An 18,556-nucleotide genomic window follows, 5' to 3' on the forward strand; every position below is an offset into this window, starting at 1 on the left:
TCCAGATAATAGAAACGCTACTGGGCACTAAGGTACCTTCCTTATCTGATCCATTTAAATTCAGGTATTTGAAAGCTCTATCCATATGCATTATTTTGAGCTGTCCACAGAAGAGAACAGGGCAATTTATGGGGATAGCACTGCATGGAAGAGTCTGCATGAGCCTCCTGTCAAAATACTTTGTGTTACTCTTCTGTTGCATCACTTACTAAAACTTCCATTTATCACATTCTTTATTTAACACAACTCTTAAATACTGCTTTCCCCCCGTCTTTTGAACCATGGCCTTTAATATTTAATTATTTAATTGGTTTTTTCTCTGGATTTCAAATATTGGTTTTGATGCTTATTTTCGTTTTATCTTTTTATTTTGGTTTTTATTCTGTCACTTCTCCATCTCTTATACGTAGCTTATGTCCCTTTTAACATCCCCCCATCAGCCCCCTCCTCCTCCCCCTGCCTCTGCCTCACCCTCTGCTGTTCCCAACGGCCCCCAGTCTCCCAAGCAGCAAAAGGAACCCCTCTCCCATCGCTTCAACGAGTTTATGACCTCCAAACCCAAAATCCACTGCTTCAGGAGCCTAAAGCGCGGGGTAAGTTCTCCTCTGGATACCTCTCTCTCTCTTTCTTTCTCTTTTCTTTCTTTCTTGCGCTTTTATTGCACGTTCTGTTATGTAAAAACTTGTTTTGTTTTGTGAATGAATCCATTGTGTTTTATCATAACATGCAGACAAATCCAAGGAATCCCAACCTATAAAGCCATTTGTAGTCAAAAACCCCACAACGAAACCACAAAAAGTGCAGCTGCTGATGGAAATTACCCATTTGGGCTTTTTGGGGAGGAGGGATTGTCCAAAGAATGGAAGGAAGAGCTGAAGATTAAGTAATACTCATGTAGAAGTCAAAGTCACTAATTTAGTAGCCCTGCGTATGTCTGTAGCAGAGTAGGTTTGGAGGAGCTCCGTTCAGAGGTTTCCTCTGATCCTGGTGCTGCATGTTGTCTACCTTCATGTGAAAAGTTTTTCTCTCTGCAGGGTGAGCCTCTCAGCTCAATATCTGTGGCAGGAGGAGGACAGTAATTAGGAGGGATTCTAGAAAATAATTCTTTTGACCTCAGTTGGTGCATGTTCAGGCGTTCACCTTGCTGAAGTAGTGGGAAGATGACTTCCCTGTGTTTCATGGCGAAGAACGCCTCTGTGTGCGACTTCTGTTCCAGAGACTTGGCCTCAGATGGTGCTTCAAGTGCTGCAATGTTAGCTTGCTTAGGAAGTCTAGTCTTAAGATAAAAAAAAAAAAAAAGGCGAGATGTGAAAGATGAACTGATTCTAGGTGGTTTATGGTACGTGTGTGCTTTAAACCAGGGCTGCCGTGTTGGTGGAGCCTCGGGGTGACACTGAAGTTAATGTTCCGTGCAGCTACCTAGATGTATTGATTGCAGTTGACTCAAATATTTGGGGCTGACACTTCTCAAGGACCTAAACCACATCCTGTAGCATGAAGTTTCAATAAGATAGGAAGGTTTGACTCAATTGCTGTAGAGAGCATAAGTAATACTGCTTCCCACCAAATTTGTTTATCATGTCTGTGTCTGGACCTCCATGAGCAGATGATGTGGCTTAAACAGCTTTTTAAGTGTCCATAGAAGAATTTAAAATCCTGCCATGCTCTTTAACTTTTTTCTAATTAGCTTTAAGTGTTTTCTCCCCAATTTTTATTCTTGACACTTTAAATGTTAATGAAATATCTTTGTGAAAATACCAAGTTGAAAAACTATTTTTAATGGACATTAATAGCTGCCATTCTTGCAAACTGTGGAGGAAAGACATTAACTAAGAATTTGATAAGCATTATGTGATGAACCATTGTAAAGCTAGCAAAAAAATTTCAGTTTCCACATTGGACTTGTCCTTGCAGCCCTCTCTACTTACATTGGCATGCAGAACTGCAGGCCAGCAGGTCTTTTTCTGGGCATTTCCCATTAAGTCCACAGATCTTGTGGGTTTCTGAACTGACTTTCACTTCCCAGTGCTATGATGCACTCAGTTTAAAATGATATTCCATCTGCAAAAGCTGTATCAGTCTAGCATGCGAGCTCCAAAACACAGATGAGATGTTCTGAGGGATTAAGGTTTGGGTTTTTCAGCTGAAGTGCAGTGTGGTAGATGCTGGTTTATGTGCTGTACAGTGCAGAGAAGCTGAACGCCTCCATGGCTGACCTTGGGGATTCACCTGCGTGTAGATCACGCTGTATCAACATTTTGTGACACATCACTACTGTTACAAGCGCAGTGTCCCTGTCTCCTCTGCTGCTGATGGAGTAGAAAGCGTGACCTGAGTTTTCCCAGGTCAGCTGCTCTGTTCCTGTCCTTGACATTGGCTGTGCCTATAGCGGTAAACTGATGTGGAAGTGTTTGTGTTGAATAAAATGTTCTCATTGGTGGTCTTCATAAGCAGTAAGTAAAATAACAGGTCCCTGAGAGAAAATTTTCCATTTTTCAAATAAAAAGAAGACTTTATCTTTCCAGAAGCTCGCACGTGGCACAGTTGTGCTGAGAAGCCGCTGGCATAGCATGACTTTGGCTCCTGGGTTAAGGTCCTTAGAATTATTTCCTCCTATAAAAATTACAGGAAGGAGACGCAAGTGTTCAGTATTTTAAAATGTTTTTTAGAGCAGGCTGTAACAGCAAGGAAGTGACTCCTTTAAAAAGCCCAAATTCTGCTCCAGGGACTGCACTGGCATTTAGGGCTGAGGCTGGAGCTGTACAAGTAGAGATGATTTCAGTCGGGAACTTCAGTGGTTAGTTACTGAGAATTGAGAGCAGTGCTGTAAACAATATTTTGTCTCATCTGGTTGCAGACAGTACTTTTTATAAAAAGGTGTTTTATACAGAGCGGTTTTCAGTTCTTTGCTAAGGATTTCCCATTTAATGGGAAATTCAGAGCCCCAGAAAGTCATGTTTCCGCACACTTCACTGATTTTCACTGGGGAAGCGGGAAGTTTCTGAGCTGTCCGAAGGCAGGTTCTGTAAATGTACCCCCTTCCCTCAGTTGCAGTTTGGCTCAGAGCGTCTTCTCAGTAGCTTTTAGCGGGGGAGACAGTATTTCAATTCTGCTTCTGCAGCAGCAAACCCGGGCACTGAGCTGGGTAGTGGCTGTCTTGGTGGTACCTGGCAGTCGGCTTCATCCGGGGTATGAGACACTTTGGAGAGTCCAGTGCTGCTGAAGGAGAAGGTTTGTACTGCAATCCAGTGCTCCGATAGTGCCATTCGTGGAACAGAATATTGAAAATAGTGCTGAATATTTCTAACTTGATTTAAAAATACTAGTTTGTAGATCCCTGGGCACTTCACAAATTTGTATTTCAAATGTACAAATTCTTATTTAGCGAGTATTTGGCCGTATAAGCAATTATAACTAATGGCTTTTAATATTTAATGAAGGAAGGCCATTATCATATGTATTAACTATCTGAGAAATCCAAGCAAGTCTTACAAATTCTGTGTACCATGTTGGTTTTAAGTGGCTTGTGCGGAAGGTGAAATAATGAGAAAAATTTCCTATAGTCTTCCCTGAAATCCCTCAAATTTCTGCTGGCACGTTCATTAAAAATTTGCAAGGAAAGGCTATTGCTAAATCTTCATTTAAACCTTTCACTGTGTTCTCTTTCGGTTTTATTTCCTTCCCCTGTTAGCTACCAGGGTGTTTGTATGTAAATACTTTTCCTGCCTGACTCATCCCGCAGAGTTGGAGGCCAGTGTTCAGATCATCCTCTCTTTTTCCAGAGGGACGAATTGAGGACGCTTGCTTCATGTAGAAATATGGCGTAGGAGAGGCTGCAAAGCTCTGGCAGCTTCCTCCGACTGATTTGAAAACTTGTCAAGTTCCCATTTTGTAAGTCCTTGGTGATTTGTTATACAAATGGTCAGACTAAAAGATCATGAAAATGCCATATGACCTTCAAAAATAAAATAATTCTAACCAGGCAAAAAATAAATCAAGAGCCACCCTCAAATCCGGTTAATTTATTACATGAAAAATGAGTGGTTGGCATTTGTTTCAGCTGATGTGGTTGATATGACCCACTTTATATTCAGTACAGCCAGATAATACTGTTAATTCTGCTTTTACCATAATAAGTTTCGTAAGATTTCCTTTTCTCAATTCCTCTCCATCCCCCTGCCAAACACAAAAGCATCTGAATTTTGCTCAGGAGCATGTTACAAATACCTGACTGTGAAGTTACCAACGAAATTAGGAGGACATAGAGGAGATGGTGTCCTCTACAGAGAAGAACATTTGATCCGTGCAGAAATACATCAGTGAAGCAACTTTTGGCCAGGTCAGGCAGGTAGCCAGCAGGACAGGACAGTGTAACGGCTGTTTGCCTTTGGACACTGAAGAATTTTGTTTGCTCTGAATATTGTCTCCGCACTGCTGGTTTTGTTCAGAGACAAAATTCCACTCCAGCCGGACACCATGCAGTAAAGGTGGCCACAAAGGTATTTTAAGTATTATTTTTAGAGTATTCAATGAAATTATCAAGCAGGTCCTTCCTGGCTTTGTTGATAAACTGGTCTGTTAACTCCTGCAAAAGCCAGGGTAACAATTTGTTTATTTCAGAGGAAACTTTTTTTTTTTTGCATTGGCTTAAGGAAGAAGTGCATGAAAAGGAACTACTTAATGTGAACAAGTCCAGTAGATACTAAGACCTTAACAGGACAGATACCACCAGCAGAATGGCACATTGTAATCGATCATTGTAAATGAAACATGAGTGAGTGAATGGATTCCCATACAATTCCTCTGTGAAATCTTTGCTATCAGAACGTGTCTGGAGAGGCAGTATATTGTAGTAATTCCATTATAAAGTTTTGGTTTAGCATCTTATGTTGCATTTGGAAAGAGAAATTACAGAACTAAAGCGGACTGACTGTTAAAATGAATTATATAATTAATAATGACATGTCCTCTGCCCAGTCTGGTTTTAATTTTGCTTCTAAACCAAAAATCCAATGAATCTTGTTATCATGGAAGGAAGCAGATGCCTGAACAATTTACAACAGATGCAAGGTTAATGTAGAGGCGCCAATACCAGCGTCAGTGGTCACTGCCAATACGAAATCCTAGTCTGTTTAAAAAAAATAGAAAAAAATTGGTGACTCTCGTCAGTGTCTATGGTTTTCTAATCACATTTTTGTGTTTTCCTCAAAGCTTCTTTCTTCTACCCTCAACGTCCATTGTAGAAAATACTGTAAAACCGTTACAGCACTTGTCATGGATCAGAGTTAGAAGGGGGCGGGGGGGGAAGTCTTACAATTTTTGTGAGAGTCTAATACCTCTTTAAAAGGACAGTATAAAAGTAGTGTAACATCTAAAATCAGCTCTGTCTCTTTAGGGAAGTTAAAGCCAGGAGAGTACAAAAAATGAGGAACCACTTACATAAGTCAATTTAATTTATGCTTGCTCTGCTTTTTCTAATTCCATTTTGAGGACAAAGAAGACTCAATATTCTGCTAGTTGATATTAATTTTGTGTTCTTTTGTTTTATTGCTATAGCGGCAGTAACATCAGCACCTTTATTTAAAGAGCAATACTTCTGAACTAACAAAATCCAGGGGTAGAACTTACACCTTTGAATTACTGTGCTGTGCAGATTTGCCTTTCCTCCCTTGCCTCAGCATCTGGGATGTGACGAAGCAGAGAGGATGGGTCTGGGAGCTGGGACACAGATATTGCTCTCATTACCCAAGTTCCAGCCTCCAGGCAGTTCCCTAAGGCGCACGGAGAGACTTTTGTGGTTTCCTTTTTAATGGAAGTTGTTGACTTCATTACAATGTGATTTTATTTCCATTGCACCAGTTAATGTTTTTCCCTTACCATCCCGTCTGTTCTCTGTGACATACCGTGCAGTCGTCTCCCTTGACGCGTAGCTGTTGGTCTGCCTGGGTGGTGGGCACTTCGTTGTTCTGTGAGCATGCAGAAACAGCAAACAAAACAAACCGCCCCCTCTTGTACCTGCTCTCTTCCCTGCCCCGGGCTTACTTGTTATGCTAATGTAAGTGTATAAATCTGTGGCAAGACCAGGATTTTTTGGTGGGTGGGGTCATTCAAGCCTTGGTTTGTTCTAGCACAGAGAGATGTTTTCTGACCTTGCGTGTTTAAGCTAGTATTTAAAAATATGGTATTTTCTGATTTTTGTGAGAATGCTAATCTCTTAATATTCGCCTAGTTTCTAGGAAACTTCCACTTTGCACTTAAAGGCTAGTTAAATGCCAAGCTGTCTTTTGCTGTAGAAGCAGTAAACACAGAGGTGCCTTGCTCGTCTCCAGTGTAACGGATGTGTGTTTTCTCTTGCTGACTCACCAGCAGACACAGTCTTTGTATATTCACAAAGAACTCATGAAGAGGACTTTAGGGACACCCACGTGTGCCATTGAGGCTAGGGAATATGTTGTAAGTCCGTGTATGGTGTGACCAACCCATACCGTTGCTACACAGTCGCTAACCCCACTTACAACGCCATCAGTGTGTGCTGTGGAAATGTGCTTTGTAAAAGATAAACCGAAAATTTGATGGGAGGCAAGTTGCAGCTTACTGTGTTATGTGCAGGAAAGATAAGTCTGCTAGACCTGGAAATGCTGAAATTGGCACAACTGAAATAGCTGGACCTGTGAAATTCAGAGTAAGGACCGCAAACAGGTTCCATGCATTTATTCTGAATTATTTTACAAATGCAGTCTTGAGCCCAGCCCTGATTCACAGCAGTGCAGTGACACCTTCCGTGCCTGGTCATGAAGCTTTCTGAAGCTTCCCTGAACTCTCTGTACTGATCATAGTTCATGGAATTCATGGAATCAAGATACTTGGCCTCTAAATATGATATGAATAAAGCAGAGTATGGGAAGATTGTTACAGGACCACTAAGAAAGAAAATGACCCTCCTGGTTTTATGAAGTCCAGTGATTTATTTCAATCCCATTTTCTGTAAGTGAGGTTAGTGTCCGTGACTGTCCAATAACACATGGACTTGCTGGCTTTCATGCTCTCTCATGTGTTATTGAAGCTTGTGGCTCTTAGGCTCTTCATTTTTTCCCTGCAAGACTAAGCAAGACTTGTTTTAAATTGACAGCTTGAAACAGATTTGCTCATTTTGAAGAAATGGAATTTATTCGATCATTTGGGGGGAAAAAATGCCCCTGTTCTCCCAGGAGCTCTGAGCAAGTTTCTAGCTGTGAAAACCCAACAGAGTGGGCAAAAGTAATTACTTAGTGTTTAATGCAGATTTATTTTCAGTCTGCTTATACTTGTTTATACAAACTGAATTGCTCTCATATGAAATGATGAATACATTTCAGAAATGGAAAACTGAATGTGACTTATTTCAGCATTTCGCTGTTTCCAGTCTATGATCTGCTTTGTTATTTGTACTGGTTATAACAATCCCTGATGTACTATTTGGAAATGCTATTAATAAAGTTCTCTATTTTTGTCATAATTAACAGCATAAGAATTCGGCATACAGTGTCTATAATCCTTTTCAAATTTGCTGAATTTACAGCAAAAGAATAGTCTTGATGCAGATGATTCTTCGCAGTAGTATAGTGCCTTTAGAGTGAGTAGTGTTTAGAAACTAGCGCATGTAGCATACATTTGTGCCTTTGATAGAGTGCTTCATAGGTAAATATTTATTCTGCACCATGAGTCTTGTCTGTATGTACAAGGATCTCAATTTGTGCTGATCATGTCTATGCTAAAGTTCACAGGAACGCTAAAACAATTATACAAACAAAAGCTGCCTATGCTGAATTTCTTCAGCAGCGTATTTTAGCTCAATCTTTCTCCTTCCTGTATGATTATTCTCTCAGATGGATTGGTTTTGTTTGCTGTTTTTAATGGCCTAGTAGCTGAGAGAGTGAATTTCTTCATTGCACTGTGATCGTTATCATGTGTTTACTTCCTGATGGACTGAGCTTCAGAGGGGAGTTTAACCGCTGCGTTGTCACCGAGCGCCTCAGTTCAAATGGAGTATTTCACTATTTATCGCAAGGCCAGACGTTTTCCTTGAATGGTTGGTGTGTATTGCTGTACAAATTCTCGTAACTGATGGTAATTGTTGTTTTTGAAAAACGTGTATTTCTTAACTCATGCTGTCAAAAACATCATAGGTCTGGAGCCACCTTTATTTTGAATCTAGTCCTAAAGAACTGTGCTGTTGCTAAAAATGGAGCACCTGTTTGAGAGCATCCTATTCAGGAGCTGTTGGTAGTAAAATAATAGAGAACTCTTGAATGGAAAGAGATTCAGAGGTTCTCGCAGTCAGATCAGCGCCTGTAGTGAGAGCTGTTTTCCAGCTTTTCTGTTTCAACTGTCTTTAGCACCGAGCACGTGTATTTATGCACTTACAAGTTTGTTGCGTAGTTTGAGCATTTCACAACTGTCCCCAATGAGCTGGAAGGACAGGCACAGTGCGGACTGCTGGAGGAGGTGGCTGGGGGGTAGTTTTGATTTACCCTTTAACATCTGGCTTTATATCCTGAGCAGCAGCTAACTTGTGCTCCTTGGCAGCAAACAGGAAAAGCACTGTTAGTCTCCCTATCTCTTGGAAGAACCTTCTGAATTGCAGCTGTTGTAACATCTTACAACACTGTAAGAGGCTTTGGTAACTTTGCCTGCCCAGGCACATTTGTTCCCATGGCAGTTTTGGAGACCCTCCCGTGCTGTCGAGAGCTCTATGTGCAAGTGATGGAGGGCAGAGGCAAAGCGTCCTGCTCTGGAGGCCCTTGAAGCATCCTCCTCACTGGAGTCTCTCACTTTCCCAGAGTAACTAAAAGATAACGGTTTGGCTCTGGACCAGGAGATGTGGTAAGCTTTGAAGAATTAGATCAGGTATATCATTTAAGGAGCTTGAATAATGTCTTGCTGTGCTATCATAGAATCAATTTGGTGGAAAGAGAAGAGGGTTTTTTTTCCTTCTTCTTGGTCCTGACCTTGTCTGACTGTATGGCCAAAGTAAGTTTGAGACTTGAATATTTGTTTTCGAATTGTTCAAGAATGTGAAATGACTTTATATGACTGCCTGGACAGGACTGTACGCAATCAACAGGGATATTTCAGGGATGTTGTCCTTTGGACATAGGCCTGGGAGCTAGGAATTCACTGGAGATTGCTGGAGATCCCACCATGTGGCGTGCAGCTGGAGGCCAAAGACAGTACCTTGCCTCTCTAGTGAGTTTGGTCGGTGTTACCCCCTCTTCTCTTAAGCCCTGGCATAAAGGGGCTGATGCTCATGACTGCATTCCAGCACGTTTTTGATCTAAGGTGACTTGTGTACATTTGCAAGTTCTGAGGTTTTTTTCCACTTCAGAGATGTTACTGTAATGAGAAAAGTCACTGTTATTGTAGCGGCTGTAAATGAGGCCAGATCTTCACCTGCAGTGCTAAACCACATGTGTAGAGGTACAAGACTCTTTCCATTTCTGTTTCTGGTGAGGAAAACGGCAGCTGACTGATAACCCTGGCTCATCTTGTGAACTTTTGCACAGATCTGTTAGTGTTACCCATTTTGCCTTCCAACAGCAAGGGGATTGTGTGTCGTTTTATTGTAACATCAGTCTGAAAAAGTTCCTCTTCTACTGATGCTCTGTTGTTTTTTCTCTTTTTCCCTCCACCCCGTATCTCTCCAATTTTTACATGAAGCTTTCTCTCAAGCTGGTAAGCACGTTTACAGCATGCCTGTCCTGTGTTTTAATCACAATTTTCTGTGTGTGTTTTAATGTGCATTGTGCCACATATGACACTGAAATTAACTGTTAAATTTGTTTCTTCTTTGTGTTTGCTTTTTTGATATTTATCAGATAACTCTGAATACACAGGTCTGGAGTCTAATAGAGGTGATCAGAATTCAGTCTTTCTAATAAGCTGCTAAAAAAAATAATTCTAATATATAGTTTAGTTTTCACATTTGTAATCTAGGGCTATGAAAATGTAGAAAACCAGTATTGAGTAATTCTGCTACTTCATAAGTATACATTAAAAAATTTAAAGAAAAAAACAAAACCACCAACAACAAAGGTTTATGTGCTTGCTGGACCTTTTCCAGAGAGAAATGCATGTCTTTTTGTATAACGTAGCTGCAAAGTTTGCTTTCCAAGTCCAGGTATTACTGGAAATCTGCATCATTACCGCCTACATTTTACAGCCCTATGTAGTCCTTCAGAATAACTAATAATGATATTAATTAAAGTTCTGTAAACCTTAACCAACAAGGTTAACTCAGTCTGATTTGAATTTGCAAATGGAGAGATAAACATATATTTGAATCCTAAATTCTATCTTTGATGCAACTGGGAAGGTTTCTTGAACTACGGTAAGATAATATGTTACTGAGTTGGAAAGGGAAGGGGTGAACATGTTTGGGAAAGCAAATTATGTGCTGAACTTCATACGCAAGGTGCTGTACTGCTTGAGGTACTCCACACCTTGCTATGTTCTGACAGCTTGTCTCCATCCTTTGCCCTTCGTAAGGCCAGTCCCAAGGAGAATGTGACTGGTTTGCTGACCCACTTCATGCCAGCGTGCAAGAGCCGCAAATGATTGATTGCAGTTTTGGATAGCTTCAGGGGATCTGCAGTAGCACCTTAGCTGCATTAGCTTGAAAGTTTATCTGCTCCTCACCAGTCAGTGCCTTTAGGTGCTCTCTTTCCCCTACACGTATGTTCTTCTTGGATGTGTCCTTGTGGACCTGTTCTGTTCATAGCAGCTTATTTGGAGGAAACGTGTAGACCATGAAAGTTACCTGCTGTAGCTCTAGAGCTTTCAGGTCCTGCTGCTCCTCTGCCAACACAGTGACCTGCTTGGGCTCCATTACCGATTTTGCTTCTCACTGAAGACCTGTGGTAGGCCTGAGGAAGGATGGAAGTCTCCAACTTACTTGCAAACCTTGTTCTTTTGGCTGTCGCCAAGCCACTGTCCTAGTAGTCCAGCACACTTCTACCAGGGATTTCCATTTGTTATTTTCCTGGTCACAATGTTGTGTAGCTGAGCTAAGCCTTTGTATGTAGGAATAAATCCTCCCAAAATACATGGCTGACCTGGCCAGTCCCCAAGAATTGCAGGAATCAGAAAGGTGTGCAGAGAGGGCTGAGACCCGTGTGCGCCTCAGGCAGAGGAAATCGGCTTGTGTGTTGTTTCCTCTCGGATCTTAGGTATACAAGAGCCAAAACTGGGGCTGACAGACCTCGCGCTCTCACCATATATATATATAGCTTCAGCCCAGAAACTGGTCCTAATGCAGCCTCTTCATTCGCAGTCCTTCATCTGGGGACAATTTGCATTTTAAATCCCAGTATCGTTATGCAAGGAACTCTAGCGAGCACTGGCTCTGCTGGTCCTATGACAGTACATCAAAAATAGCACAGATTTTCCCCCTCACCTCAGTTGAAGGATTTCTGGAAAACGTAGGCAATGTTCACTGCTTGAGAGAGAGCCCAGGTGTGTCTTTGCTTGACAGCATGAAATGTGCCCAGCATGTGCAAAAATTGCTCCTTGGCTCCTCCTTTTGGAGAGGAACTGTAGCTTCTGTTATGATGGGAAACTATTGAGTGTGGAATAAAGTCTGAGTGAGATCCCCTCCTAGTCCCAGGCACGCGTTTCTATGCAGCACGAATGCTTTGGTCTGAAGCATTGTGAATAAAGATACTGAATTTAGTCCAGCCTGGAGCTTTTGAATGAAGTTGAAGAATCAAAAAGAAGATGTTTTTCCAAATTCATTTCGCTACATCTATTGCATTCTCTAATGTATAACTGGCGATATTTTCAAGCATCTCTGCCTCTTCTGCTTAGAAGTGGGAAGAATATGTTACATAGTCTTTCTTGTAACTGCTTGTTTATTTACAAAGCTACATCCAAATGCTTTGCCTTAAACAGTTATGTATGGCTTTATTGTGTAGATTATCTGTGGAATATATTGAATTGCTCACGCGTCTAATGTGATGTGGGAGTTACTATCATGCAAAATATTGTCGTTAAAGAATGAATTAAAATAGATCTCGCCTGTACCATGCACAGCAAATAATGTAAGCGCTGTATTACACTTCATGTGGTTAAAGTTTCAGAATGAGTGTAATTCACTTAGTTATTTCCTTCATTTGTCCTAAATTTGCTTTCTCATTGTCTCATGAAATGGAATTTTCAGTTTGTTATTACACAGACGATCAAGGCTTAACTGGATGCGTATGCCGTCCTTACTGAAAATCAATTTTATTAGGTTTGCCTGCTCTGTTAGTTTGAAATGGCCAGACTAGAGGAGAAGGTGACCTGTCTGTAGTTGTCCTCCACCCCTCCGACACCCATACACTTGCTTCCCAAACAGCTTGTTCTTCATTTGCAGGAGAAAGAATGCACTGTCTTGGAGCACATTCAGTGCAGAGTTGAAAGGATCTGATGGGCAGCTTTTGTGTCAGTTTCCACTAAATCACACTCTTCTGGAAGAGAGATTTGGCATTTTAGTAAGACTAACGTTGCAACTCTGCGGACAAGCTTTCAGTAAGCTGCTGGGCCATTGAATTTCATTACTCAGCTCTCTCTTTTTACCCTTCTTTCTCCTGTAGGCCAGTATTCCTCCTTAGAAATGGGAGGTGGAATGAGCAGAAACCAAAACAAGAAAAACCTGTACAAGTTAAAGATTGTGTACAAGAACCTCATTCCTTTATGGTGCGACTAATTAGTATTGAGCTGTGTTCAGTATAGCCCACCCAAACTGTCCCCTTTGCCTTCTTGCAAGACAAAAATAGGTGGTACTTTGAAGAAAATAGTATGGATGTATTTTATGTCATCTATCTGCTGTGTTAAATTGAGGCAATCAAGAAGAGGCATAGCAGCTTGAAGGCAGGAAAGGGGCTTTCAAGCAGAATCACACAAAGGTAACCACTGTGGTCAAATGTTTTCTTCATTTGTGATTTCAAATTGATTGATTCTATGGCTTGATATAACTCCTGATTTTTATGCTAGTACAAGCGAGAGAGGAAAAATTGAGAGACTTTGACATGGAGTGTGAATCCTGAAAAGCATGCAGAATGTTTTTAAATTGCAGAATCATAGAGCAAACACTTCAATTATCTTAGCGTGTTTGGGAGAGTAAATAAACTGTATTGGACCAACACTCAGACTATGCAGAGTGAGCCAGCAATTAGTAGTGTACATGGGAAGCGTGACTGTGACATGGGAGTAAGAGCTGGCAACTGATTTTATGGGGATGCTGTCTGTAGCAGAGTAGAGGAAGGCAGGAAAGATCAGGTTTCCACGAAAATGGAACTCTGTTGAATAAAATCTGATAATAACTGTGGATAAAAAGAATTACTCAGCTTTGCCATTGAATTCTGGCATTCTTTTAGTTGGTGATCTCCCATTATCCATTTGGTATGGAACTGGGATGTGGTCCTGGGGTTATTTCTAAGGCATACAGATTCCTGACCATTCAGGGACTGATAACTCTCAGTAGAAACAATAACAGTGCTTCAGACCATTGTGATTTTGCATGGATTTTTGTGAGCTATTTTCAAAATGCAATCCTGAAGGATTCTTTCAAGCTCTGATTTTTGTTATTCTTTTTTTTTTTTTTCCCCTCCCCCCTCCCTCCTCCATTCCACTCTGCATAGGGAGCAGGCCCAGAAGACTTCAGCAATCTCCCACCTGAGCAAAGAAGAAAAAAACTTCAGCAAAAAGTTGATGAACTAAACAAAGACATTCAGAAGGAGATGGATCAAAGGTACATCAACCCCCTCCAATGAAGACTGAAATAGGTAGCCTTATATAGGAGAATAGAAAAAACTAACATATAAGGAAGACCAAATAAGAATGAGGTTCTAGGTTTGTTTAAGGTGCTGTTCCAAGGAAAGAAGAAGCAGAAGTTGCCTATGGTTAAAAAACACCTGAGAGATGCAAGACTCTCCATAACTCAGATTCTGACACCCGTTATTTAATTTTGGCTGATGCAGGTCAGAGCTGGGGCAAAAGCTGGCTTTCTCTTTATTCCATTCTCCCACCTCAGTGTGTTGCATATCCTGTCTTTGGAATTGTGAGATGAGAAGATCCAAGTATAAGCATGGGAAGATACAAGTGAAGCAATTGCGGACAGTATTCCCTTCTTTCTGGAGCTGCTTTCTTGGGCTTTTGCAGGAGAGCAGCAGTTTAATCGTGAGCCAGACCAAGATCACTGTTAGATATGCTAAGTTTGTTTCTTGATGGGTTCTGTTCCCTGAGGGTGTTCTTTAGGAGAGAACAGGATGTAAATACAGCATCAGTCAGAGGTACAATCACAGACCTCTCAGCGCTAAGCAGAGCACCTACTGCTGTAAGATGGGCATGGGTAGATCCCAACGAGAGATGCTATTACGAGCATGATAACATCATCAAAAGAGCTGATTGATTGGTGTGTATCTTAAGATCTCTCTGATCTGTAGCTTATGTTTCCTGGAAGCAGAAAGATAATGACTCCTGGGTTTTGTGGATGTTTTTTCTACGAGGCTGCACTTATTATTCGGGTTGAGAATAGGCTATTTTAGTTACACATTTTTATTGATTCTTGCAGCCTGTATTTGCTGCTCTGTGTTTGTTCACATTCTGCAGTCTCATTAAAGATTCAGCGTGCTATGTTTGCCAGAGACAGACCTTTTCTTCCCTGAATAATTTCAAGACTTGGCCTCTCTGGTACTAGTCTGTCCCTAAATACTGCTTTGCGTTTGTACAGGTGTGCCTATTTTTTCTGCTACTTTGCTTTGAAGAACCTATTTATTTGGTCTGGTAACCCAGACTTTCTTCCTCGTATTTTATATCATGAATAAGAAGGGAGAACTGCACATGGTTATATGACTTCTCATAGCTTTGGGTTTTTTCTCTGTAGTAACTTACATTAGTCTGTGTACGGATTTTCCTTTCTGCTCTGTATTGATTGTGAGGTAACCCAACATTATAATCTGATATGAAATCAGAGAAGAATGAAGTTATTTTAAATAAAGGTAGAATGTGATTGAGAAAGTAGCACCAGCAGTTAAATAAGAGTTAAAAAATAGTAATAATCATGACTCATATGTTTGTAATATTGTCCCTTAGGGCTTCAACCACAGAGCAGTCCCACTTCCTTACCACCCACACTTTTTCCCATTTTCTATACGCACAAAGCAAAGGCAGGCACAGGATTGCAATTGTCAAGAGTTTAATGGGAAACTCTAAAATATAAAGAGCGTTAACTTGACTCGTGGGACTCGCATTAACCTTTCTCCCCCCAACTAATACCTAGAGAAAAGCTGAATAGCTGTGCCAGTAATACAGGAAATCAGCTTGTAAGTCCACCCGTCAAAGCTCTGAAATGTTCATCATCACACAGATAACTCTTTTCTGGAAGTTCAGCCTTAACTTGACTCAGGCCAAAGGCAGCACACTGCTGTCGGCGAGAGCTCTGCAGACTTTCCTAAGGGAGCTCAGGAAGGCAAGTACTACATTAATCTTGGCCCTACGGTACTACATTCTTCATAGCAGGCCTTAAAATTAATATCTCTGAAACCCTACGCGCTTGGCATCTATGTTGATAGAAACACAGCCCCCAGAAAGAGTCTAGCAAAAATGCTGTGTAACTTGCCAGGATGCAGCATCACATTTTGTGGCCAAAGGTCCATCTCTCACTGCACTGTGACAAATGCAAACCATCTGGATTTAGTTTTGTTTTAAGCAGTGTGAAATCAATATCTTGCAAACAATTTGGGTTGCAAAAGACAAACTGCAACAGGCAGGGTGAAAATTTCTGGTTAACACTCAATTTTTATTCTTAATACATCCACATCCGGCTCTTTGTCCCGGTTTCTGAACTGGATTTCAGCCCATGATGGAGAACAGTGGTGCAACTGTTCACCAGTTCCCCCAAAACTGGGATGATACTCATCTAGAAAGTTGAAGTTGTCATTCGTTGCAATGGTTGCAAGATTTTTCTATTTTATTTTTTATTTCTTCCCCCGGGGTTAGCAAGTAGAAATCATAGTACCAAATAAAAGAACATGTCAGGCTAAAAGTCAATACCACATTCCTCTTTTTGCCTTATAAAATGCCACTGTCCAAAAATTCAGTCATTTTTCAGCTCAGACTCATCAAGCAGGGCCCATGGAGCTTGAATTACTTGGTCTGTGTCGTGTGCTTGTACCAGCATAGCACATCTCCTGTGAAGCCTCAGATCCACTGGTGAGGCTTCTCCTGCCTTGCTTGCTTGAAGAGCCCTCAGCTGTAGGGAGTTGAAAAGTTTGGCTTGTGCGCAATGTCTGTGTCGTGTCACATTGCAGGTAAAGGTGTCATTCACTTTTTTTTCCCATCTCTGATGGGGTAAGTTCTCTTCTGGCAAGGGATTTTACTGTTATTTTTTTGATGGCTGGTTCTATACAGGGCAAAAGGCCCTGTCTGGATGTTCTCAGTTACCTCTGTAAGCAATTAGGCTTGAAACACAGAGTAAAGAAGAGGCAATTCATTATCCTTTCATTTGTCGTCGTTTAGAGAAAGGGATTTGCCCCCAGCCGCACTAGTACTTATATGTTTTATTTTTCTTCTATCTCTCAGAGATGCCTTAACGAAAATGAAAGATGTGTATATCAAGAACCCACAGATGGGAGATGCAGCGAGTGTGGATCACAGATTAGCAGAACTTGGACAGAACATTGAAAAATTACGATTAGAAGCTCAGAAATTTGAGGTATGGGAAGAGACATTTCAGGAAAATGTAGCTCAGCACATGCTCGGTTTGAAGCAGATGGTTTATTGCTTTTCCAGATGTATCGATGCATTTTCTTACTATGTATGGGTAAGCGCTACGTGACTGTCAGCCAACAATCCTGCTGTTTAATTTGCCACAGAAAACAAATTATGCTAAGTGGTGGATAAGAGAAAATGTAGTGCTCTCTGGACTGCCCAGAGGGGTTCAGATGCTTAATTAATTAAATAATTTTCAGCATCATGTTACAGATGTCTGTGGAAAATCAGAGGAACATAAATGTAAAGCACGTTTATAGTCTAACAGCAAGAGAGAAGCTGTAAGATAAAATGTGTTTTAAGGAATAGTCTGTCACTAACCGGAAGCTTCTTAGAGGTCCAAGATCTCAAGAGCATTAGGAGTATTTGGAATATATGAAGCCATTATAATTACACAAGAAGGATTACAGGGCTGAGAAAAGACTTCACTCGATGAGTTACACTAGGTATATAAATAGGTACAGCCCATTAATTTCCGATGTTTCTTACAGTTGTTGGCTTTACTATCCATTGCTTTCTTACCTGTTTGAAAATCACTGGGTCTTTCATTCACCCCAGCTTTAGTCCTCTGCGCTCAGCAGTGACCAAGATTGCTGTTTCTGGTGTTACTGAGACTACTGTAAGCTGCCACACATCTTTTCACTTGATTGTGACTAGAGCAGCAGCAGCTCCCAGCAGCTGTTGTTAACTGCTGCTCTTGAGTCTTAGTGTTCTCAGCACCCAGTCTCAAAAAAGAATTGAGTTTTAAGTGTAATTTTTGGCAAGGCCGATAGATGTAATATACACTTATAGTAGAGAATCTAATCCCCCTGACAACTGCAACCCAAAGGAGAAATTAAATATGTTTACAAACTGCTTTTAGTTCCATAATCTGAATGTCAAATATGACACAGCAAAGTAAAAGCAACACATGTCTATCCTGTTGCAAATTGAAGCAGGAGAGATGTCTGACGCTGCGTTCCCCTTGCAGGGCTGGCTGGCTGAGGTGGAGGGCAGGTTGCCTGCGCGGACTGAACAGGCCCGGCGGCAGAGCGGACTGTATGAAGCCCAGAACACTTCAGCAGTGAACAGCTGTGCGCAGGACCGGGAGAGGTACAGTATCTGTACGGAGCTGTCTTCTTCAGACTGATAATTGGGACCCGCTTTCCTTAGCTTGTTAATCAGGAAAACTAGCTCTGCAGCATTCAGAAAATGATTGTGTATCCAGACTAACGGCAGGCACTCCATCAAGCGTTTCATATACTGATTTTTAGCACATGGAAGATCCCAATTTAAATATGATGAAATGTGTAATATTCCCTATGTTGGCTGCTGTGAAGGTGAGTGAGATAGGTGCATTTTACAGCTTTTGATGGGGAAAGAATAGCTGGTCTCACCCATGACATTGTGACAGCTGCTAGTAGTAACAGCCGTTTCTGAGCATGCTTTGGAATTGCTGAGCCGCTCCAGCTCACTGTGCCTTAGGTGTCTAGTAATTGAGTCCTTCTCTTTGCTCCTGAGACTGGTCGCTATAGTTGCTGTGTATTTTCCTCTCTTGAGCAGCCCAGATGGCAGTTACACAGAAGAGCAAAGTCAGGAGACTGAGATGAAAGTACCTGCAACAGATTTTGACGATGAATTTGATGATGAAGAACCACTACCCACCATAGGAACATGTAAAGCGCTCTATACATTTGAAGGTATCGCTCAACCTTTACTCTCATTTCACTTACTGTTTTTTAATTGGTATGCCAAGGCCAAGCAGGAAACCTTCATTTAACCTCTGCAGTCC

General features: G+C 41.3%; 1 protein-coding gene across 11 annotated transcripts in view; it reads left to right on the plus strand.

The window, feature by feature from the left end:
* Positions 1-18,556, plus strand: part of FNBP1 (formin binding protein 1) — a 99,231-nt gene that overhangs the window by 75,989 nt on the left and 4,686 nt on the right. Inside the window, exons 10-16 of one of the 11 annotated variants that reach the window (XM_063353387.1) lie at positions 411-593; positions 9,697-9,711; positions 9,855-9,890; positions 13,656-13,765; positions 16,597-16,729; positions 17,756-17,877; positions 18,325-18,464. In XM_063353387.1, coding sequence (XP_063209457.1) covers positions 411-593; positions 9,697-9,711; positions 9,855-9,890; positions 13,656-13,765; positions 16,597-16,729; positions 17,756-17,877; positions 18,325-18,464 — 739 coding nt within the window. The remainder of the gene's footprint in view (positions 1-410; positions 594-9,696; positions 9,712-9,854; positions 9,891-13,655; positions 13,766-16,596; positions 16,730-17,755; positions 17,878-18,324; positions 18,465-18,556) is intronic. The other 10 variants (XM_063353384.1, XM_063353385.1, XM_063353386.1 and 7 more) reach the window with 10 other exon arrangements.

This window comes from Chroicocephalus ridibundus, chromosome 15 (assembly GCF_963924245.1).
Source record: "Chroicocephalus ridibundus chromosome 15, bChrRid1.1, whole genome shotgun sequence".
Classification (NCBI taxonomy): domain Eukaryota; kingdom Metazoa; phylum Chordata; class Aves; order Charadriiformes; family Laridae; genus Chroicocephalus; species Chroicocephalus ridibundus.